Source organism: Microcaecilia unicolor, chromosome 6 (assembly GCF_901765095.1).
Source record: "Microcaecilia unicolor chromosome 6, aMicUni1.1, whole genome shotgun sequence".
NCBI classification, from domain to species: domain Eukaryota; kingdom Metazoa; phylum Chordata; class Amphibia; order Gymnophiona; family Siphonopidae; genus Microcaecilia; species Microcaecilia unicolor.
The window spans coordinates 195,977,440-196,002,865 of NC_044036.1; the positions used below are offsets into that span (position 1 = coordinate 195,977,440).

Here is a 25,426-nt window from a genome sequence, read left to right on the forward strand (position 1 = left end):
TTATATCTTTTTTGAGATGCAGCAACCAGAATTGGACACAATATTTGAGGTGCGGTCGCACCATGGAGCGATACAACTGCATTATAACATCCTTGTGTTTGTTTTCCATCCCTTTCCTAATAATTCACAACATTCAAAGCGCTTAGCTGCAGCAGCACACTGAGCAGAAGTTTTCAACGTCTTATCAACGATGACTCCCAGATCCCCTTCTAGGTCTGTGACTCCTTCTGCGTCTTATCAACGATGACTCCCAGATCCCCTTCTAGGTCTGTGACTCCTAACGCGGAACCTTGCATGACATAGCTGTAATTCGGGTTCCTCTTACCCACATGCATCACTTTGCACTTGTCATTGAACTTCATCTGCCACTTGGACGCCCAATCCCCCAGACTCACGAGGTCCTCCTGTAATCGATGGGAATGTAATTCTGCCAGTACTCTTCCTTTCTTATTATTATGCACTGCTTTATGTAAAGATCAGATATCGGTATTGGAGATGTATTGCATGTTTTCCCTCATGTCCGAACTGTTAATAAAAACTTCTGGCAAATTAAAAAAAAAAGGACTTGGCTGCTGCTAAATGAATGTTACTTTTCCTTTGAATACTGATCCCTTTGTTTTTCTGAGATTTTTTACTTAAAGCTGTGTGTATTTCTATAGTTGTTCAATTCTAGTTCAGTTCCCTGTCTGTGGGGATTTTTAATTACAATATGTTGAACAGAACATTTTATAGTAGATATAAGCTTGGTGAGAAGGGTGATCCTTATTTTCCTCTCGTATGTATCTTCAATTACAGATATCTGTAAAAGAAGTCATCTTAAATGCTGATTTTGTCCATGCTTTTCCTTTATTAGTTGGAGGGAAAACAGTTGGTCATAAACTCAAAATCACTGCCTTAATGATACCTTCAGATCCAAAGGGCAAAAGAAGAGACGAGATAAAAACTGATACCTACTTGTATGCCAGTGCTCCTGCAAAATGCTTCTGAATGTAGGTCTCCATCACTGGACGGAAGTGAAAATACTTGCTCTCCCTGAGAAGATTAATTATAAATACCTGTAAGAGGCAAAAAGAAAAGTCATAAGAAATAGGGGAGAAGGGAGAATTCTACACTAAGCACATAGACAAAAACAATTTTTTACTATCTGGACATTTCTCTTGCTCTTTATACTTCCAGCTCATTCTTAATGAGGACTGGATAGTTATTTATTTAACACATTTATACCCCACATTATCCCATTATCCTCAAGTTCAATGTGGCTAACAACTGAGATTAAGGAGGCAATAATAAATGTACAACAATCATCATCTTACAATACATTTCTTTGAAGGAATGAATAAACATGTGAATCAAGGTGAGCCGGTTGATGTAGTGTATCTAGATTTTCAGAAAACTTTTGACAAAGTTCCTCATGAGAGACTCCTGAGAAAATTGAAGAGTCATGGGACAGGAGGCAAGGTTCTGGTGTGGATTAGGAATTGGTTATTGGACAGAAAACAGAGGGTACGGTACGGTTAAATGGTCATTTCTCTCAATGGAAGATAGTGAACAGTGGAGTGCTGCAGGTATCTGTAATGGGACCGGTGCTATTTAACATATTTATAAATGATAAGGAAAATGGAACGAGTGAGGTGATCAAATTTGCAGTTGATACAAAATTATTCAAGGTTGTTAAAACACATGCGGACTGTGAAATATTGCAGGAAGACCTTAGGAAATTGGAAGATTAGGCATCCAAATGGCAGATGAAATTTAATTTGGACAAATGCAAGGTGATGCATATTGGAAAGAATAAGCCGAATCACAGTTACCTGATGCTATGGTCCAACTTGGGGTCAGTGCTCAAGAAAAAGATCTGGGTGTCATTGTAGATGGTAATTCACTGAAAGCTTGTGCTTGGTGTGCGGCAGCAGCCAAAAAACCAAACAGGATGCCAGGATTTATTAGGAAAGGGATGGTGAATAAGACCAAAAATGCTATAATGCCTTTCTATCAATCCATGGTGTGTCCGCACCTTGAGTATTGCATTCACATCTGATCGCTGTATCTCAAAAAAGATATAGCGGAATTAGAAAAGGTTCTAAGAAGAGCGACCAAAATGATAAAGGGGATGGAACTCCTTTTTGAGATGTGGGCGTTTGTTTGAGCTGGGAGTTTTCGTTTTTCAGCGATAATCGAAACCGAAGCGTCCCAGCTCAAAAACGACCAAATCCAAGACTTTGGGTCATGGGAAGGGCCAGGATTCTATGTGCACTGGTCCCCCTCACATTCCAGGACACCAACCGGGAACCCTAGGGGGCACTTTTAAAAAATAGGAAAAAACATTAAATTACCTCCCAGGTGTATAGCTCCTTTACCTTGAGTGCTGAGACCCCAAAATTGCCCCCCAAAACCAACTCCGCACAACTCAACACCATTACCATAGCACTTAATGGTGAAGGGAGGCACCTACATGTGGGTACAGTGGGTTTTGGGGGGGGGGGGGGGGTTAGAGGGCTCCCATTTACCATCACAAGTGGTACAGGTAGGGGGGGATGGGCCTGGGTCCAGCTGCCTGAATTGCACTGCATTACCCACTAAAACTGCTCCAGGGACAGGACTTGTTGCTGCTGTATAACCTTGGCACAGCAGTTCACACCGTAAGACTAATCTCGCTGAAAACGTCCTTTATTTCAATAACCGCGTTTGCTCACAGTTAACTGCAGATCAGAGGTTGTGCCAATTGGAGCCGACTCTGTGGGTGCTGTGGGTGCTTGAGCACCCCAATATTGAGAAAATCCCTTGTATGTGTCCAGGGAGGGGTTATTTCCATTGGGCTTAGCACCCCCAAACATTTTGAAAAGTTGGCTCCTATGGTTGTGCCCCACTGGCAACGAGTCTCCCTGGTACTAAGATTAGCAGTAGCTCAGAGCTGGCAGAATGGTGTACAAAGCCCTCTTTCAGCAACACTCAAGGTAAGAACTAAGTCCTGTAACGTGGCTAACACACGAAAGGGATCTAAAATGGACTTACAAAAATGGCCACTACCTCATGGACTACCGGACACAAAACAGGGCACACTCTGACCCAGTAAGCAGAGGGAAAAGCACCATGGGAGAAGAGCCTACCAACTACCAACATCGTGAGACTGTAACACAAGCTAGTGAAATCATGGAGCCCAATACCCTACACCCACCACAATGCAATGCTGATGTGACCCTGCAGTGCACCCGAGAGCCACATCTGACCCAGGGAAAGGCTGTGAGAGGATCAAACACATTCTGCTGTCATGGAAGTGGGTACGGAATTTGAGGGTGGCATAGAGGCTGGGAAATAAGGTTTTTGCAAGTGGGTTTTTTTGGTGGGAGGGGGTTAGTGACCACTGGGGGAGTCAGGGGAGGTGATTCCCGATCCCCTCCGGTGGTCATCTGGTCATTTAGGTCACTTTTTTGGGACCTGTTTGTGCGAAAAAAAGGGTCCAAAAAAGTGTCCTAAATTCTCGCTAAAAACGCCTTTCTTTTTTCCATTAACAGCCGAGCGCGCCCATCTCTGCTCGGCCAATAACCACGCCACAGTCCCACCTTCACCACGCCTCCGACACGCCCCCATCAACTTTATTCGTTCCCGTGACGGAGTGCAGTTGAAGACGACCAAAATCGGCTTTAGATTATACCGATTTGTTCGCCCACGGGAAACAGATGCCCATCTCCCGAACATGGGCGTTTTTCTCCTTTCGAAAATAAGCAGGACAGTGAATTTCACGTCACAAGTATTTATGCCTGTTTCATCAGTACTTTGTACCCTTGGCTATAACAATAATTCCCGATGGTTGAACTTAGCTCTCCTATACGATTGTTTCAATAATGTCTCTGGGTATCCTTTTTTAGATGATTTCATCCTCAGACTTTTTTTTAATGCTTTTTAAAATCACCCATATCTCTCTATATAAAACGCACCTCCAACGTTCGAATGAAGCCTCTGTTAGCCAAAAGTGAAGGGGGTGAGATCGCATTGTGTCTGCCCCGCCCACGCGTCAAACGTGATGACGTCGAGGGCGGAGCAATGACACTCATCCAATCACAACGCTCGGCAGCGAAGCGTCAGGGAAGGAGGCGGCGCTCTCAACGTCTAGCCTTCCCTTCGCTGTGTTCCGCCTTCTTCTGACGTCAAGGATGACGTCAAAAGAAGGCGGAACACAGCGAAGGGAAACCTAGACGTCGGGAGCACCGCCTCCTTCCCTGACGCTTCGCTGCCGGAACCGCCACGGAGGTACATTTAAAAACAAGAAAAAAAAATAAAAACCATGTTGGGGGGAGCGAAGAGGGTGGCCACAAAAGAAAAACAATGGGAGCGGGAGGGCAGGGGAGAAACGACACCATGGATGCGAAGGGGGGGGGGGGGGGGAAGAAGAGGGCGGCCCAGGCTGGGACATGGGAGAGAGAGGAGCATGGATGCAAGGGGGGGTCATGGAAGGGAGACAGGGGACTTGCTGGAAAAGGATGAATGGAGGCGGCAGGGGACAGAGGAGCATGGATGGGCATGGATTGGGAGGGCAGGGCTCAGGGAGAGAGGGCAATTGCTGGAAAGGGATGAATGGAGGGGGCAGGGGACAGAGGAGCATGGATGGGCATGGATTGGGAGGGCAGGACTCAGGGAGAGAGGGAAATTGCTGGATAGGGATGAATAGAGGGGACAGATGGGCATGGATGGATATGGATTGCAGGGCAGGCCTCAGGGAGACAGGGCAATTGCTGGATAGGGAAAAATGGAGGGGCCAGGTGACAGATGAGCATGGATGGGCATGGATTGGAAGGGCAGGACTCAGGGAGACGGGAATTGCTGAATAAGGATGAATGGAGGGGACAGATGGCCATGGATGGATATGGATTGCAGGGCAGGCCTCAGGCAGAGAGGGGAAATGCTGGATAGGGAAAAATGGAGGGGCCAGGTGACAGATGAGCATGGATGGGCATGGATTGGAAGGGCAGGACTCAGGGAGAGGGGAATTGCTGGATAGGGATGAATGGAGGGCACAGATGGGCATGGATGCATATGGATTGCAGGGCAGGCCTCAGGCAGAGAGGGGAATTGCTGGATAGGGATGAATGGAGGGGCCAGGTGAAAGAGGAGCATGGATTGGAAGGGCAGGACTCAGGGAGAGGGGAATTGCTGGATAGGGATGAATGGAGGGGACAGATGGCCATGGATGGATATGGATTGCAGGGCAGGCCTCAGGCAGAGAGGGGAAATGCTGGATAGGGAAAAATGCAGGGGCCAGGTGACAAAGGAGCATGGATGGGCATGGATTGGAAGGGCAGGACTCATGGAGAGGGGAATTGCTGGACAGGGATGAATGGAGGGGACAGATGGCCATGGATGCATATGAATTGCAGGGCAGGCCTCAGGGAGACAGCGGAATTGCTGGATAGGGATGAATGGAGGGGCCAGGTGACAGAGGAGCATGGATTGGACTCACACTTTCACTCTGACTCTCAAACACTCACTCTCACATACACTCTCCCAAACACACACACTCCGAGGAAAACCTTGCTAGCGCCCGTTTCATTTGTGTCAGAAACGGGCCTTTTTTACTAGTCGGTAAATAAATGTCAATACCTCAAAAACTGGGAGAAAGGCAAGTTGCGTTTTAGTGAAACTGGATGACAACTATCATACTGAAGTAATGTATTCCTATGAGTAGGTTTAGTAAAGACTAATGCCTTAAAATCATACTTTTATCTAAACATGAAAACTAGTGACCGAAAACTGCATAGTAAACTTTATACGAGGATCTCTAGTATTCAACCAATCAAAAAAATAACTGTAATTGATTGATTTCTCCTTTCCATAAAATGAACACATCATTGATGTATCAATGTCAGTTGTAAATATACTTGCTCCAACTATTGGTTTCAACAATTTCCTATCAAAATAAAGCATGTATAAACATGCTACCGAAGGAGCAAAAGGTGGCTCCCATCACCACTCCTCTTCATTGTAAAAACAGCTAGTCTTCAAAAAGGAAAAAAAAATTATATACACTTTATTTTGCGAGGAAATGGTTGAAAACCAATGTCAGACCCACAGGAACTAGGGAGAGGAGAGGAGAGTAGCCTGGTGCAACCAGGGCTGGTGTTAGAGGGTATAAACAGGGCAATTGCCCTGGGCCCCCATACCACAGGGGGTCTCAAACTGAAGAAAGCACAGCCCACAGGTGGGTTATGGGGCCCCCTCCCCATTTTCTGTCCTGAGCCCTTGAATGTCTAACACTAGCTCTGGGTACAACAGGTAAACACAGCTTGCTGTGGCTATTGGTGCTCTCCAAAGGTCAATGCCTCTTGTCATGATTACTGGGTTTCGTTGGCCCTGTTTAACCCAGTCTCTCCTGATAGCAACCTTGTTGGCTTTGTATATTATCATCATAGCTAAGAGCTTTGATTCAAGGCCTGACTTTGGTTCAGGATCTAAAATGAGAGAAAACCTTACAGGCCCATGATTCTAACCTGAACTCCAGTGTGACTGCAGAACTCATGATCTGTTGTGACACTCTCATGCAGCAGAATGAGGAACAGGGGTAGGTGGAAAAACAGAGTAACATCGTTTAGCAACATGGTGGTCACACATGTTTTACTGAAAAACAGAACAAGATAACTCCTCAGGAAGATGACTAAGTCTTCCAGGAAGAGCTAGTCCATTATTAGCTTTTCCAGTAAATACTAACCACATTATTATAATAGCCAATCAGTGTTAAACATTATATTAGCATAGATCCAATAAGGGAAGGTAAATGGAACTTGATATACCGCCTTTCTGAGGTTTTTTGCAACTACATTCAAAGCGGTTTACATATATTCAGGTACTTATTTTGTACCAGGGGCAATGGACGGTTAAGTGACTTGCCCAGAGTCACAAGGATCTGCAGTGGGAATCAAACTCAGTTCCCCAGGATCAAAGTCCACTGCACTAACCACTAGGCTACTCCTCCACTCCATATAAGATGTGCTTACTGTCATATTACCTGTATCCTGAATGGACATATAAAAATGAGTGTACTTCCTACTTCAATGGGGAGAGACAGTCACAGCCAGTACCTTAGTGCAAGTAGGGCTGCTCTCCCCTGAGAAAGCAATCAATTGAAATAAATCCTATTGCTTTCTCATAAGTAGCCTTGAGTCTTTTATATCTGCAAATTGGCTTTAGCTGGTAATTTGGGGTGAGGGCGAAAAAGACCCTAAAATAAAACATTAGAGACTCAGACACAGAGAACACCTATGTGTAGCTGTGGCACTGTACTCTCATAAGCAATTGATTGTACATATACTTGGAGAATAATAAATAAAAGCATTTGATTGCTTATATATTCTTTGGAGTCTCAGATATAGCAGTACTTTTGTATAGCAATGTTCCATACTCCCAGTGAGATATCACTGATCTGATAATTGCACTAATACTTGATAAGAAATTAGGTATCTAATCAATTTCCTAACTGATGCAGCCTTGGGTGATTTCTTTCTTTCTAGGTATTGGTGGGTGAACTACCATATTGGGAGGGATAAATTTACCGTAAATAATTCAGCTTTAACCATCCTATATAATAATTCTCACCTCCAACGTTCTGAGGCTGCCTGGGACCGTGGCTTCCGCTGGAGGTGGTCTGCTTCATGGAGTAGATCAAAGTGACGTCAGCAGCATACAGCGACCCAGGCAGGGGGAGGAGTAACAGCCAGGGGGAGGAGTAGGCAGCAGCAAACAGCGACCCTGGCAGGGGGAGGAGTAGCAGCTAGGGGGAGGAGTAGGGAAACACACGGAGCATGTTTCCCTACTCCTCCCCCTGCCTAAGAATTGCACCAGACTGGCTGCCAACCTCCGGAACCACATGCACACATTAACCGCCCTTAAAAAACCGCCGCCACCCTCCCTCCCTCTCCAAGTCCGGATTTGGACTGTCAGAGAGGACGAAGAGGGAGGGCGGCGAGACAGCAAGCGAGAGGCTACGCTGACTGTCCAATGTGGAGGAGGCAGGTGAGGTATCAGAGCAGCGGTCAGGGTCCACTCGGAAGAGGGGGGAGGCAAAGACCAGCAGGTCCGACTCCAGCGCATCCGTCATCCCCGTTCACTCACAACAAAGCAAGCAAACCTAGGAGATGCTGCAGGACGTTTAATAGACAGGAGTGGAAGAGAGCACAGCAAGTCTACGGTAAGCAAGGAAGCCCAGTGGTTAATCTCTGTTTCCACTCCCCTACGCAGCCCTCATTGGCATACAATCAAAAACAAGCAAACCTAGGAGCTGCTGCTGCACATTGTCGTTTTAAAATTGTTGATAGACAGTGCCTTAAAAAGTCAAGGACAAAAGGAGGGGGGAGACAGACAGACCCTGCAACTGGGAGGGAGGGGCAGGGGGGGGAAACAGGGAGGACCCTGCAACAGGGAAACAGGGAGGAAGGAAGGAAGGGAGGGACAGACGGAGGGGGGACCCTGCAACTGGGAAAAAGGGAGAGAGGGGGGACCCCCCTACAACTGGGAGGCAGACCGGTGGGGGAGGGATGATGACCCTGGAACTGGGAGGGAGGGTGCACCCTGGCACATACTCTCATTCTTACACACACACTCGCACCCAGTCTCACTCTCTCTCTGTCACACACACACTCGCACATTCACTCTCTCTCACACAGTCACTCTCACACACACTCACTCAAACATACACACTCCCAGAAAAACCTTGCTAGCGCCCGTTTCCTTTAAAACAGAAACGGGCCTTTTTTTTTTTTTTACTTGTTTTCTTAATAAATGGCCTTTCCAAAGTCTTTGTCCTACATGTTTGCCTTGACTAGAATGTCAGCTCTACAAAGAAACATTTAATTTTGTGCTTATATTCTGCTTTTTTAAATTCAAGAACTGTCTCATATATATATATATATATATGTAGAATGCTGTGCACACTTAGTTGTTGTACAGAAATATTTATTTTTCTAATTTGAGTTTATCGCTTTTTTGAAGAAATCATAGTAGCAATACCAACGGCTGTTATATGACACAGGATTTCTAAGTAAGACAGAAAAGGTGGCTAAGCACCCCAACTACAGCATACACAAAAGATGCATTATCCATACACTGACAGGGCCTCAAACAAGGAATATTAAGGACAAACAAGGAATACGTACCAGAGACTGGAAGACAAGGAGTCCATATTTTTCAGTATTATCATCCAAAATCACAAACAGTGTGTCTAAGATATCCTGCAGAAACTGAAAGAACATCAGCAGACAAAGAATTAATCTAATGCTGGGATATTCCCAGACTGGTTTGGAATATGTACAATATATTACAATTTCAGGTTCATATTTTTATACTCTTAAAGAAATCGCACAACTCATCAACTCATATTATTAACAACCTGATTTGCTCCCATTATTCAATCAATTATGCAAGTATCTATTACCAGCATCTGGCTCAAAATAGCAAACTGCTGAATTTTTAATGTAAATATATGAATGATATACTTTCTAGCTATTTAATTTCTATAATATCTGAAGCATACAGTTCAACTAGTCCCAAATCATTTGTGCCAGATCTGATTATATTGTGTATGTTCTGTTTGAGTGATAGTGCCTGTTGGGAGGCTATGTCCATCGGTCTATCTTTCTGATTGCCTGTCTGTCCATATGAAAAAATTATATTTTACCTGCTAATTTTCTTTCCTTTAGTCTCACTAGACCAGTCAAGAACCTGTGTCTGTCAACCAGTGGGTAGAGAGTGAAAAATACAATGGTTTTGTGTGACTCCCTCCTTAAGAGCACCATGCAGGCTCATATACAGCGAAGATACTTACCTGTAGTAGGTATTCTCCAAGGACAGCAGGCTGATCATTCTCACAAGTGGGTTGACGATCCATGCCGGCCTGGGAATGAGCATAATAGCCAGCAAAAGATCTTCCAGAGCCATCTGGTGTGTGTGCTGCTGCTGCCTTCCTGCCCGCCGAGCGACTGCGCTCCTCAGTTTAATCCAACAGCATAAAGAAAGAGAAAGAGGATTGTGAGGATGATCAGCCTGCTGTCCTCGAAGAATAACTGCTACAAGTAAGTATCCGTGCTTTTTCCAAGGACAAGCAGGCTGAATCATTCTCACAAATGGGGTATCCCTAGCATCCAGGCTCGCCCAAAACAACAAACACTGGTCAACTCGGCCTTGCAATGGCGAGAACAGAATGTAGATCAACTTGAAACTATATTCAAACTACCTGACAGTGTAGCCTGGAAATGAACAAAAAAGGGCCTAGGAGGGTGGAGTTGGATTCTAGACCTCAAATAGATTCTGCAACACTGACTGCCCAAACCGAATATCGCGTCGGGTATCCTGCTCAAGGCAGTAGTGAGATGTGAATGTGTGGACTGAAGACCTTGTCGCAGTCTTGCAAATCTCTTCAATGGAGGCTGACTTTAAGTGGGTCACTGATGCAGCCAAGGCTCTGACATTGTGAGCCAAGACACGACCCCCTAAAGTCAGCTCAGCTTGGGCATAAGCGTAGAAAATGCAATTTGCAAGCCAACTGGAAATGGTGCGTTTACCAATGGCGACTCTCCTCCTGTTGGGATCAAAGGAAACAAACAATTGGGCGGACTGTCTGAAGGGCTTTGTCCGTTCCATGTAAAGGTCAACGCTCTCTTACAGTCCAAGGTGTGCAAGCTGCTTTCTCCATGGTGGGCATGGGGTCATGAAAAAAATGTTGGCAATCGATTGGTTCAGATGGAACTCCGACAGCAACTTCGGCAAGAACAGGATGAGTATGTAGGACTACTCTATTGTGATGAAACTTCGTATAAACTGCATCCACTACTAAGGCTTGAAGCTCACTGACTATGAGCTGAAGTAACAGCCACCAAGAAAACGACCTTCCAGGTCAAGTACTTCAGATAGCAGGAATTCAGTGGCTCAAAAGGAGCTTTCATCAGCTGGGTGAGAATGACGTTGAGATCCCATGACACGGTAGAGGTTTGACAGGGGGCTTTGACAAAAGCAAACCTCTCATGAAGCGAACTAAAGGCTGTCCAAAGATAGGCTTACCTTCTACACGCTGATAAGCGCTAATTGCACTAAGGTGAACCCTTACAGAGTTGGGCTTGAGACCAGACTCTGTTAAGTGTAGAAGGTATTCAAGCTGGGTCTGTGTAGGACAAGAAAGAGGATCTATGGCCTTGCTGTCAAACCAGATGGGAAACCTCCTCCATTTAAAAGAGTAGCACCTCTTAGTGGAATCTTTCCTGGAAGACAGCAAGACCCGGGAGACACCCTATGAAAGACCCAAGGAAGCAAACTCTAGGCTCTCAACATCTAAGCTGTGACACCAAGAGACTAGAAGTTGGGATGTAGAAGTGACACCTCATTCTGTGTGATGAAGGTTGGAAAACACTCCAATCTCCACGGTTCTTTGAAGGACAATTCCAGAAGAAGAGGGAACCAAACCTGTCACGGCCAGTAGGATACAATCAGAATCATGGTTCCGCAGTCTTGCTTGAGTTTCAACAAAGTTTTTCCCACTAGAAGTATCTTGGATATGCATACAGAAGGCCTGTTCCCCAATGAAGGAGAAAGGCATCCGATTCTAGCCTGTCATGGGCCTGAAGCCTGGAACAGAACTGAGGGACCTTGTGGTTGATCTGAATGGCAAAAAGATACACCAAGGGGGTGCCCCATGCTCAGAAGATTTTGCGGACTACGCCCATGTTCAGAGACCACTCGTGAGATTACATTATCCTGCTCAAGTCTGTCAGCCAGGCCATTGTTTACACCAGCTAGATAAGTGGCCTGGAGAAACATGCCTTGACGGTGAGCCCAGAGACATATCTTGATGGCTTCCTGACACAGAGGGTGAGATCCAGTGCCCCCCTGCTTGTTGGTGTAATACATCGCAACCTGATTGTCTGTTTGAATTAAAATAACTTGATTGGACAGACAATCTCTGAAAGCCTTTAGAGCGTTCCAGATGGCTCGGAGCTCCAGGAGATTGATCTGAATATTCGTTTCCTGGAGGGACCAAGCTCCTTGGGTATGAAGCCCATCTACCTGAGCTCCCCATTCCAGGAGAGATGCATCTGTCATCAGCACTTTTTGTGGCTGAGGAATTTGGAATGGTAGTCTCAAAGTCAGATTGGTCCGAACTGTCCACTATTGAAGAGAGCACACAAGCTATGGGGACACTTGGATGACATCCTGCAGACTTCCTGTGGCTTGATACCACTGAGAATCCAGGGTCCATTGAGCATTTCTCATGTGAAGTTGTGCCACGGGTGTAACATATACTGTGGAAGCCATGTGGCCCAACAATCTCAACATATGCCAAGCTGTGACCCGCTGCGATGCCAGAACCCTGGATGCAAAGGTTGTCCAGACGCGTCTCTGGGAGGAAGGCACTGACACTCTTGGTATCGAGCAGGGCTCCTATAAACTCCAATTGTTGAACTGGATGGCGATGGGGTAGTTTATTACAAACCCTAGTAGTTCCAGCACCTGAATATTCATTCGCACTGACTCCTGAGCTCCATCCTCTGAGGTGCTCTTCACCAGCCAATCATCGACATAAGGGAACACATGCACTCCCAGCTTGTGTAGCGGTGCTGTGCCTACTGCTAGACACATTGTGAAAATGCTGGGAGCTGATGCGAGGCCAAAGAGCAATACGCGTTACTGAAAGTGATGTGTTCCCAGCGAAAACGAATATACTTCCTGTGAGCTGTAAGTATCGGGATATGAATGTATACATCCTTTAAGCCCACAGAGCATAGCCAATCGTTCTTCTGAATCATGGAAAGAAACATGCCTAAAGAAACCATCCTGAACTTTTCTTGCACTAGGAATTTGTTCAGGGCCCTCAAGTCTAGGATGGAACGCATCCCCCCTGTCTTTTTCTGTATAAGGAAGTACCTGGAATAGAATCCCTGCCCTTACATAAGTACATAAGTAATGCCATACTGGGAAAAGACCAAAGGCCCATCAAGCCCAGCATCCTGCCCCCAACAGCGGCCAATCCAGGTAAAGGGCACCTGGCAGCTTCCCAAACGTACAAACATTCTATACATGTTATTCCCTAAATTGTGGATTTTTTTCCCAAGTCCATTTAGTAGCAGTCTATGGACTTGTCCTTTAGGAAACCGTCCAAACCCTTTTTAAACTCTGCCAAGCTAACCGCCTTCACCACGTTCTCCGGCAATGAATTCCTGAGTTTAATTATGCGTTGGGTGAAGAAAACTTTTCTCCGATTTGTTTTAAATTTACTACACTGTAGTTTCATCGCATACCCCCCCTAGTCCTAGTATTTTTGGAAAGCGTGGACACTTCACATCCAACTGTTCCACTCTACTCATTATTTTATATACCTCTATCATGTCTCCCCTCAGCCGTCTCTTCTCCAAGCTGAAAAGCCCTAGCCTCCTTAGTCTTTCTTCATAGGGAAGTTGTCCCATGCCCGCTATCATTTTAGTCTCCCTTCGCTGCACCTTTTCCAATTCTACTATATCTTTCTTGAGATGCGGCAACCAGGACTGAACACAATACTCAAGGTGCGGTCGCACCATGGAGCGATACAACGGCATAATAACATCCTCACACCTGTTTTCCATACCTTTCCAAATAATACCCAACATTCTATTCGCTTTCCTAGCCGCAGCAGCACACTGAGCAGAAGGTTTCAGTGTATTATCAACGATGACACCCAGATCCCATTCTTGGTCCGTAACTCCTAACGTGGAACCTTGCATGACTTACCTATAATTCAGGTTCTTTTTTCCCCACATGCATCACCTTGCACTTGCTCACATTAAACGTCATCTGCCATTTAGCGCCCAGTCTCCCAGTCTCGTAAGGTCCTTCTGTAATTTTTCGCAATCCTGTCGCGAGTTAACGACTTTGAATAACTTTGTGTCATCAGCAAATTTAATTACCTCGCTAGTTACTCCCATCTCTAAATCATTTATAAATATATTAAAAAGCAGCGGTCCTAGCAGACCCCTGAGAAACCCCACTAACTACCCTTCTCCACTGTGAATACTGCCCATTTAACCCCACACTCTGTTTCCTATCCTTCAACCAGTTTTTAATCCACAATAGGACATTTCCTCCTATCCCATGACCCTCCAATTTCCTCTGTAGCCTTTCATGAGGTACCTTGTCAAATGCCTTTTGAAAATCCAGATACACAATATCAACCGACTCCCCTTTGTCCACATGTTTGTTTACTCCTTCAAAGAATTGAAGTAAATTTGTCAGGCAAGATTTCCCCACACAAAAGACGGGCTGACTTGGTCTCAGTAATCCATGTCCTTGGATGTGCTCTGTAATTTTGTTTTTGATAATAGCCTCTACCATTTTCCCCGGCACCGACGTCAGACTCACCTGTCTATAATTTCCCGGATCTCCCCTGCAACCTTTTTAAAAAATTGGCATTACGTTGCCCACCCTCCAATCTTCCGGTACCACGCTCGATGAATACCATCTGGTCCAGGTGATTTGCTACTCGTCAGTTTGCTGAACTGCCCCATTACATCCTCCAGGTTTACCGTGAAGTCAGTAAGTTTCTCCGACTCGTCCGCTTGAAATACCATTTCCGACACCGGTATCCCACCCAAATCTTCTTCGGTGAAGACCGAAGCAAAGAATTCATTCAATCGCTCCGCTACCTCTTTATCTTCCTTGATCGCCCCTTTTACCCCCATCATCCAGCAGCCCAACTGATTCTTTTGCCTGCTTCCTGCTTTTAATATATCAAAAAAAAATTTTGCTATGTTTTTTTTGCCTCTAATGCTATCTTTTTTTCATAATCCCTCTTGGCCTTCTTTATCTGCGCCTTGCATTTGCTTTGACACTCCTTATGCTTCTTCTTGTTATTTTCAGACGGTTCCTTCTTCCATTTTCTGAAGGCGTTTCTTTTAGCCCTAATAGCTTCCTTCACCTCACTTTTCAACCACGCCGGCTTTCTTTTGGACTTCCGTCTTTCTTTTCTAATTCGCGGAATATGTTTGGCCTGGGCCTCCAGGATGGTATTTTTGAACAGCGTCCATGCCTGTTGTACAGTTTTTACCCTCTCAGTTGCCCCCTAAAGTTTTTTTTAAACCGTTCTTCTCATTTTATCATAGTCTCCTTTTTTAAAGTTAAACGCTAAAGTATTTGACTTCCTGTGTATAGCTACTTCAAGGTTGATATCAAAACTGAACATATTATGATCACTGTTATCAAGCGGCCCCAGTACCATAACGTCCCTCATTAGATCATACGCTCCACTAAGGACCAAGTCTAGAAATTTTCATTCTCTCGTCGGCTCCTGCACCAGCTGCTCCATAAAGCTGCCCTTGATTTCATCAAGGAATTGTACCTCTCTAGCGTGTCCCGATGTTACATTTAACCAGTCTATATTTGGATAATTGAAGTCACCCATTATTATCACATTGCCCATTTTGTTTGCGTCTCTGATTTCTTTTATCATTTCTGCGTCTACCTGCTCATCCTGGTGAGGCGGACGATAGTACACTCCTATCACTGTCCTTTTCCCTTTTATACATGGAATTTCAACCCACAATGATTAAAAGGTGTGATTTGTGTCCTGCTATATTTGTAATCTATCTGAGTCAAGGCTCTCGTTAATATACAATGCTACCTCTCCACCAGTCCGGTCCACCCTATCACTACGATATACTTTGTACCCCGGTATGACAGTGTCCCACTGGTTATCCTCCTTCCACCAGGTCTCAGTAATGCTTATTATATCCAATTTTTCATTTAGTGCAATATATTCCAACTCTCCTATCTTATTTCTTAGACTCCTAGCATTTGCATATAGACATTTCAGAGTATGTTTGTTGTTCCTATTTGCATGATGCTTAGTACTTGACACTAATGATTTGCCATCTTTTGTCTGATCGTTGGTTGTATTTAAGGGCACCTGGCCTACCACGGTCTGTTGTGCAACCTCACTATCCAGAAACCCTATCTTTCCTGTTCGTGAAGTATCCTTGCAAGATACCTTATCCCAAACCATGCGCTTTTGAGCGACTATTGGCCTTCCCCCCATTTCTAGTCTGACAGAACCCGGACAGCAAGCCCCTTCAGAGTCTTTTGAAAGGCCATAAGAGCCTGGAATATCGCCCTTAGTTCCAAGCGATTGATGGACCACCCCGCTTCCCTGGCAATGTGCTCCCCAGCCTAGAAGGCTGGCATCTGTTATCACCAGGCACCAAGAAGGAAGCGCAAGCAGCATTCCTTGGTGCAGCATCCTGTCGGAGATCCACCACTGCATACTGAACCGTGACGCAGGGAGCAACATTAGGCTGCATTGATATTCCTGGGACATCGGAGACCATTGTTGAAGCAGGGCAATTTGCAGAGGCCTCATATGTGCTCTCACCCAAGGCACTATCTTCAAGGTGGCCGTCATCGACCCCAGCAGCTAGACAAAGTCCCAAGCTCGCAGACGAGGCATCCGCAGGAGCAGACGGACCTGATTGTGAAGCTTGCACCGCCTTTGGTCGGGGGGTAAGACAAAACTCGAGGCCGTGTCGAACCAGACCCCCAAATACTCGAGAGACTGAGAGGGGGTCAGGTGACTTTTGGGTATATTGACCACCCAGCCTAGCGCCTGCAGGACTGCCACCACTCTGGCTGTGGCAAGACGATTCTCGGTTGCCGAATCCGCTCTGATGAGCCAGTCGTTGAGATAAGGGTGAACTCTGATACCCTCTTGCCTGAGGCAGGCAGCTACGACCACCATTATCTTGGAGAAGGTATGGGGAGCTGTGGCTAGGCCGAAAGACAAGACCTGAAATTGGAAATATTTTCCCAACACCGCAAAGCAGAGGAACCGCTGGTGTGGAAGCCAGATAGGAATGTGCAAATATGCTTCTTTTAGGTCCAGAGACGTGAGGAACTCTCCGCGCTGAACCGCCACAATGACGGAGCGCAGGGTTTCCATGCGAAAATATCGTACTCTGAGGGCCTCATTGACTCTTCGTTAGTCGAGGATCGGTCTGAAAGATCCGCCTTTTCGAGGCACGACAAACTAAATGGAATAGTGGCTGCAGCCGCGTTCGGCAGGAGTCACCGGGACCACCGCTTCGAGGTGCAGCAAGACTTGTAAGGTCTCCTCTACTGCCGCCCGTTTTACGGCAGTGCCACATTGGGACTCCACAAACACGTCTCTCACCGGGGCACCGAATTCCAGTTAGTAACCTTCTCTGATCAGATCCAGGACCCACTGATCCAAGGTTATCTTGGTCCACTCCTCTAGAAAGAGGGAAAGACGTCCTCCTATTGCAGGCATGGAGGAGTGGACTGGCGTCCCATCATTGTGGAGGACGCCCCTGTACTCCTGGCCTTGACCGGGCCTCTGCAGAACATTTGTCCAAGCGAAAGGAGTTCCTCTGCTGAAAACGGGTACGTTGAGAAAACCCAGCAGAGCACCCCGGGCGATACCTGTGAGCTTCACGGAAGCGAGGTCTGGAAGAGGAGGGAAACAGAACCTTTGGAAGAAGGCCTCGGCCTATCCTCAGGTAACTGCTGGGGTTTAGAGTCCCCCAGGTCTTTCACAATCTTCTCCAATTCCTCTCCAAATAACAGGAGGCCCCGAAAGGGTAGCCTCACCAGCCTTTGCTTAGAAGCTATGTCAGCAGCCCAATGCTGCAGCCAAAGAAGGCGGCGGGCAGAAACCGCCACAGACATCTGTTTAGCCAAAGCTCTGACCAGATCATAAAGGGCATCAGCCAAAAATGACAGGGCCGACTCCATCCGCGGGGCAACCTCAGAAAGGGGACCTGCACCATCGGCGGGCTGTTCCACCGCCTGTTGTAGCCAGGAAAGACATGCCCGGGCTACATAGGAACTGGAAATAGATGCCCTCAAGGCAAGGCCTGCAATTTCAAAGGACCGCTTCAGCGCGGTCTCCAGCCACCGGTCCTGCATGTCTTTCAAAGCGACCCCTCCCTCTACTTGGAGAGTGGTCTTTTTTGTCACCGCCGTGACCAATGCATCCACTTTAGGCATCCCCAAAGTGGCCAAGTGCTCCTCACGCAGAGGGTAAAGCTGACCCATAGCCCTGGCCACTTTCAACGGCCCATCAGGGTCAGACCATTGAGCAGAAATAAGCTCTTAGATGGAGTCATGCACCGGAAATGCCCAAGTAGGCTTCTTAGTAATTGCCATCCTAAGATTAACAGAGGAGGCCTCGCCTTCAGCAGGATCATCAATCGAGAGGGCCTGCAAGGCGTCAGTAATAAGAGGTGGCAGCTCGTCATGGTGGAAAATCCGGACCGTATTGGGATCATCTAAATCCAGTAGCAAACAAACACCCTCCTCTGGATCATCCGTCCCTGAGGGCCTGCCAGACCCCTCAGACTCCCTACAGCCCGACCACGGGGGAGGGGGGGGGAGAGGATATTCGCCACTTTCAGACGGGGAATTTACCCGTCTATGTTTAGTGTGTTTCCAATGCTCGGGGGAGAAAATAACACATGAAGCCATCCCCGGGGCCTCAGCACCCGGAGGGAAGACAGGATGCAACGCAGTGTCAGACACCTGCGGCAGAGCTCTTTTCAGCATCAACGCCTTATGTATTAAAAGCACAAACTCAGGGGAGAAAAACTCACCCTGGCCCTCTGCCTCCGAATTAGGAGAAACGGATGTAGGAGCTCCTCTGGCAGCCTCTAAACGAGGCGTCCCCCTGCATTCAGACTCCTCCGCAACCGCGAGAATCGAGACATGCGGTGCTTCCAAAATGGCGCCCGCTGCCAGCTCCATCGAGCGGGAAGAAACATCGCTCGCCATGCTCATACTAGTGTGAGCGTCTAAGGAGCACGTTTTACACAGCCCCGCTGCTGATCTGCGTTTACCACAACGGGAGCAGCGCTTAACTTCGTCAGCAGCCATCGCCCGACTGGACGGAAATATGGCAATAAAATGGCGGCTTCGCGCCAAAACTTACCCTGTTCGGAATGGCATCTGCGGGACCTCCCCGGAGGAGCTGGGCACCACTCTCACCTCAGAAGACCGAGTCTACGAGCTCCGGTCAAGCTGCACAGAGCCAGAATCTCTGGAAAAAGCCACAGAACAGCCACGCAGTAAAAGCGTGCTCTTTTTTTTTTTTTAAACGCTGTGAGGAAAGTTGGAGGCAGGCAGCAACAGAGGGACTCTGGGAGGCGGGGGGAATGGGTAAGGCAGGGAAAGGGCGAACCTATATGCCTTTAAAGTGGGTACCACCAGCCACAACACCCCTGCTCAACTGGGAAAGCAAAGGAGCCACCCCAGGCAGTCTGAAATCCAGGAGCTGATCAAGCTACGTCCACACCTGCTGGGAGATAGAGAAATACTGAAGGAAGTTGGGGTTAGCCATCCAAGAGGCACTATGGTTTTTCAGTGTTCTCTATTTCCACCTGCTGGTAGGGGGATACAACCCAAAAGTTAATGGATTCATCTGCTGCTGATGACAAGGAATATGCAAATATGCCAAGCCACACCCTTTGCCCCCCAAATGAAACAGTCAAACTACGCCCATGCCCACCTCCTATGCATTTATGCCACTGAGGTATTTGAAAGATTGTATCCAATCTTTTTTTTTCCAAAATATATATTTTTTGAACTTAAAGACTGTCCCTACATGCTTTATGATGAAGACCATGCGCCATTTTAGAAGCCTCTCTCTAGACCAACTCAATTCTGTCTATATCTTTTTGAAGGTGCGATCTTTACAACTGTACACAGTACTCTAAATGGAATCTTACCAGAGACTCAGACAGTATTGCCTTCTTTTTTCTGCTATCAATTCCTCTCCCTTTTGCCAACATCTTTTCTACCTGTTTGACCACCTTAAGATTACCACCTCCTATACTGTACCACATTTAGCAATTGTGTGCAGTGATTCTCAGAGTACAGCAAAGAGGTTAAAGATTAATAGACATTCCAGGGTTTATAAATCCCGTTGACTGTCTGACACTGACCTTAACAATTTCCTCACCACGGATGTGACGCAGCCTTCCAAGTATGTCCATTATTCGATCAGGGTAGGCTTTCCATTTGAGAAGTGCAAGCAAATCCACTGCAAACCATAAAAAGAAAGAAGAGAATGTGGTTATAGCATTAACACTTTAGCAAATAAGCAGTGCATGGCAGGTCAACAGAACCAATGGCAGAAATTTAAAAGGGACTTTCTATTGAACAAGCATACGTGTAATAGGAAGGGGAAATGTTAAAAAGGAAACTATGGATGTCACATCAGAATACGTAGAAAGACACCATGGCATTATGGCTCAAGCAATCTCTCTACACAGCTGCAAAATTCTCAAGACAGTCTGCAAATGTTAACAGCAGTTGCAGCTGTAGAAACCACTCAATAGAAAGGATAACCTTGGAGCTGTCTATGGATGTGCCTGCCCTGTGACATCTACCAGCTCAGTGTTATCAGCCATTTGTTGGGCAACTTTTGAACTGTGTGCTTTTTGTGTTATGTCTGTAGGTGTTTAATACATGTGGATGTTGTACCAATTTCAAAGGGAATGTGCATACGTACTTCCCTTTGAAACTTGCTGCTAGTACAAAATACCCGTTAACTTAGTTGGTTTTGTGTGTGTTATTTTTCAATCCTACTCTAAACATGCCTCTGAGAATGCCTCCGCCAAAAGCATACAATTACTGAGTAAGTGTACTTTAACATTCAAGAATGAGGTGAAGCAGGAATCTGAAACAGAACGATATTAAATATGCAGGGCATTTCACCTTCTTACAACTTAAGAAAGGGTGACTTGCAACATTCTAAAAAGGATCAGTGAGAACAAGGACTCAATAAAAATTGCTCAATCTGCAGCAACAGTGCCACCATATACCTTAAAAACATAAGAATTCCATTTAATGCTATATGTATTTTAAGCAGATTAAAATGTGTAAGTGCCACTGCTAAAAAGTTTTATTAATTTAAATTTATACCTGCCATGTATTTATTGATTTATTGACTACCCTTATGAACAGATTCCACAAGGTGGTATATAGCAGGTATGGCTTGACTTATAATTTTGTTAACAGCATAACAAACTAACCAATATAAGCATAAATGCAAGCAACGAGGTAAACTTGGAGAAAGGCAAATTGAATTCTAACAGGAATAACACGACACTGTCAGAAATACACACATTAAAAAAGCACAGTAGAATAATCAGAAGAGAAATATGATAAAAGTCAACAGAGTACAAATGATCTTCTTAAAATACAAAAAAACATCTCATTCAAAATCCTTCTCTCTGTCTTATATAAAGGAGGAAATACACCTCAGATGTCAATCTAACTATTCGACAATGGGCTAAAACCAACAAACTTTGACTTTAACCCAAGTAAAACTGAGTTTCTCTGGGTCCCTAACACAAGTGAGCACATACCTGACATCAAAATCTGTTTTAGGAAATATGAACTCTCCTTTAATTCACAAGTCAGGAACCTTGGAATACAGTTTGATTCAACACTTACTCTGATCCCCAAATCCAAGCAACCTTCAAATCCAAGCAACTTCTACCATTTGCGATAACTACAGTGCCTGTCTCCTTACATGGAGAAGGCAAACCTCGTCTCAGTGGTGCATGCCATTATACCAAGGCTGGATTTACTGTAATGCACTCTACACTGGTCTGACTACAAAGGGTCTGCAACAGCTACAACTAATTCAGAATGCTGCAGCTAGACAGACTAGTAGAAGTGATAAGACAACATCACACCATGTTTGCAAAAACTTTACTAGCTACCAATACAATGCAGGGCAAAATTTAAAATGCTATGTTTGACCTTCAAGGCCATTAAAGGAAGTAGCCCAGAGTACTTGCTGAACAGGATCTCCCTTGAAACACCAGCAAGGTCACTAAGGTCCTCCCCAAGGAGTATGCCTAACCACACCCTCTCCAAAGGACATCAAACGATGCGATACCCGCAAGCGAGCCTTCTCTGGAGTAACCCCCACACTCTGGAATGCACACCATGAAAGGCTTCACTTAACACAGGACTATCTATATTTCAATAAACATGTGAAAGCTTGTATCTTCAACCAGGCTGGAACAGAATGAACAAACAGATGAAGAAATGTTTACAGAGATTAGGAAAGCTGGCAAATTGGGCAACACTATAATAATGGGTAATTTCAATTACCCCAATGTTGACTGCATAAATGTTACATCAGGAAGTGCCAGGGAGATAAAATTGCTAGATGTAATATATGACTGCTTCTTGGAGCAACTGGTCCAGGAATCAACAAGAGCGGGAGCCACTTTGGATCTGGTCCTTGGTGGCGTGCAGGACATAGTGCGAGAGGTGGCGGTGTTGGGTCCCATGGGAAACAGTGATCATAACATGATCAAGTTTGAGCTACTATTTGGGATGAACCCGCAAAGGAAATCTACAATAGCTGCATTTACTTTTCAAAAGGATGACTATAATAAAATGAGGAAAATGGTTAAAAAGAAGCTAAAAGGATCGGCTAGGACATTAAATCAGGAATGGACAGTATTCAAAAATACCATCTTGAAAACCCAGACGCATTCCACGTATTTGCAAAAGTGGAAAGAGAAAACAGCCAGCATGTTTAAAATGTGAAATAAAAGAGATTATTACAGCAAAAAGATTGTCCTTCAAAGACTGGAAAAAGGACCCGTATGAAGAAAATAAGCAGCTTAAGCACTGGCAAGTCAGATGCAAAGCACTAAAACTCACAATAACAACTTTTTCAGGTACATCAGAAGCAGAAAGCCTGCAAGGGAATCCGTGGGAGCATTAGATCACTAAGGAGCAAAAAGGGCGCTAAGGGAGGACAAGGCCAAAGCGGAGAAACTAAATGAATTCTTTGCTTCGGTCTGCATGGAAGAAGATGTAACAGTTCTGCCTATACCGGAAATAGTTTTCAAGGGTGATGATGCGGAGGAACCGAAAGAAATCTCAGTGAACGTGAAAGATTTACTGAGCCAAATGGACAAATTAAAGAGTACCCTTGGATGTATGCCATCCGGTCCAGGTTATTTACTACTGAAGGAACTCAAGCATGAAATTGCTGATCTGCTGTTAGCAATATGTAACCTGTCATTAAAATCATCCGTAGTACCTGAAGATTGGAGGGTGGCCAATGTGAAGCTGATTTTTATAAAGGTTTCTGGGGTGGTCTGGGAAATTACAGACTGGTAAGTTTGACATCAGTGCTGGGCAAAACAGTGGAAACTATTAAAAAGAATAAAATTACAGAATGTGTAGACAACATGCTTTAATGGGACAGAGTCAGCATGGGTTCAGCCAAGGGAAGTCTTGCTTCACTAATTTACTTCATTTCTTTGAATGCGAGAACTGCTACCAGTCCTCACTGCCCCACAGAAGAGACCAAGAACATCTCACTGACCCAAGATTGTTGTAATATTAAATGTTCGAATTTGGAGAGGCGTGTTTCCTGAAGAAATGCAACGTCTGCTTTGTGTTGTTTCAAAGCAGATAAAATTTTGATCCCTCCCACATGCTGTGTAACAAACCAATTCGACATTAGATCAAATTTTTAAATGAAAAAGAAATGAGTGCTGAGCTGTACACTGCAACCTAAGTGCCCAGCCTTGCCCAAGTCTTCCTAGTCTACCCACATCCACCTTTCACCCATGTAGAGACAAGAGTACTAGCCTAGGTGGCAAATAAAAGAACAATGTGAGCCCCAGACGCCAAACATGTGAAGAGCATTGCCTGAAAGGTGTCTAGCAACACAAGATGAACTGCTGAACATTACACCATGATGTCCTCTTATTACCATCTTTCTATCCCACCCCTCCCTCCTTCCCCAATCTCATATGCAAATCACAACCCCCCCCCCCCCCCCCCCCACAGAAGAACCCAGTCTTTCCCCAACACAACAATGTGCGGAGGAAAAAACTCAACCCCACCAAAACAGAACAGAGTAATATCATTCCCAGTGATGGAACTAACATGTTATACTAATACACATTATATGCTGTAGCTATGCTCATTATAACAGAATAACATCATGTGAAACTTCCCCAAGGAGCATTTGCTTTTTTCAGATCTTGTAGGTAATCTTGGGTCACTTGAGGAGAATCTTAAGTGCGCCATTGGCCCAAATTAAATATTTTTAGCAGTGCAGGATAAGACGAGCATAAAGCAAATTTGGGCCTCATGAAGTGCTGCACAGATGGGGACAAAGGAGAAATGGCCTGTGTGGAGGAGTGGCCTAATGGTTAGTGCAGCAGGCTTTAATCCAGGCAACCTGGGTTCTATTCCCACTGCAGCTCCTTGTGACCTTGGACAAGTCACTTAACCCTCCATTGCCCTGGGTACAAAAAAACTTAGATTGTGAGCGCTCTAAGGACAGAGAAAGTATCTACATATGTGTACAGCACTGCATAAGCTAGTAGTGCTATAGAAATGATTAGTGGTAGTAGTAAAGTGCTGCTTTCACTCCTGCAGTGCCACTGAATAATCTTGAAAGATCTTTATAGAAACCCCATCATATGTTAGAGTGACTCACTTCTGTTAAAATACTTGTAAAATTTTCATCTTATGGATATAATTGTGCACTTTAATATTGACCAGGGGGCAATTGTCTCCCTCACGCTTGCAGCCCACCCTGTAGCCCTCTCCAGGCAGAGGGGGCCTATGCTGTCCATGAGCACGAACTCAGTTTTTAACCAGCACTCTAGCAGAGTAGGCAATACACGGTCAGGAACCATCTCAGGTATACCCACTATGCTAAGATTAGCTCTCCTAGACTGATTTTCTAAATCTTCCCGTTTTTCCACTTGTGTCCGAACTGACTTTAGCAGGGCGGCTATCTCGGCAACCGTCCCAGACACGGCATCCTCCACCATAGACACACGCCACTCCAGCTCTCCCATATGGCAGGTCATATCAGCCAACACAGCCTCTATATTGGACATCTGGGCTGAGAGTTGAACAAGCCTCGTCTCCATAGCCTGTTCCACCACCTCTGTTAATTGCGTTAACTGTCGAGCGGTAAAGGCCACCGGAGCAACAGATGCAGGCAACGCTATTTTAGCTGCTCCTCCACCATGTATCTTTTCTGCTTCTTTTTTGGTGGGTTTACCGGGCATAGCAGCGTCCAAATGGGTCACAAAGTGGCTCATACACTGGTGATTCAAAAAAACTAGCGATTGGTGAGGATTATTCACTATTCACCCCATGGAAAGGTATGGACCAGGAGTGGGAACCCCAGAGATTATCTGGAATGCATCTGCTCCTCTCATCACGTGACTCCCCTTCCAGTATTCACTCTCCTCCATTGAGAAAAATGGCCATTTACATCATGACAGGCAGCAAGGAGGAACATTCACATAACACAAATACAATACTTAAGATATCAGCACAATACAAATGAAATCATTTGATGGGCAACATACTAGAACATTTATATAATATAGAATGATAAACAAGAGGTAAA

At 45.4% G+C, this 25,426-nt stretch overlaps 1 protein-coding gene across 1 annotated transcript in view; it reads right to left on the reverse strand.

Annotated features, from left to right (window-relative positions):
• The window catches only part of DOCK3 (dedicator of cytokinesis 3), an 873,576-nt gene that overhangs the window by 548,461 nt on the left and 299,689 nt on the right, over positions 1 to 25,426 (reverse strand). The window contains exons 19-21 of the mRNA XM_030206787.1: positions 19,950 to 20,047; positions 9,141 to 9,224; positions 955 to 1,055 (exon numbers count right to left, since the gene is read on the reverse strand). Of these exons, the coding sequence (XP_030062647.1) occupies positions 955 to 1,055; positions 9,141 to 9,224; positions 19,950 to 20,047 (283 nt within the window). The remainder of the gene's footprint in view (positions 1 to 954; positions 1,056 to 9,140; positions 9,225 to 19,949; positions 20,048 to 25,426) is intronic.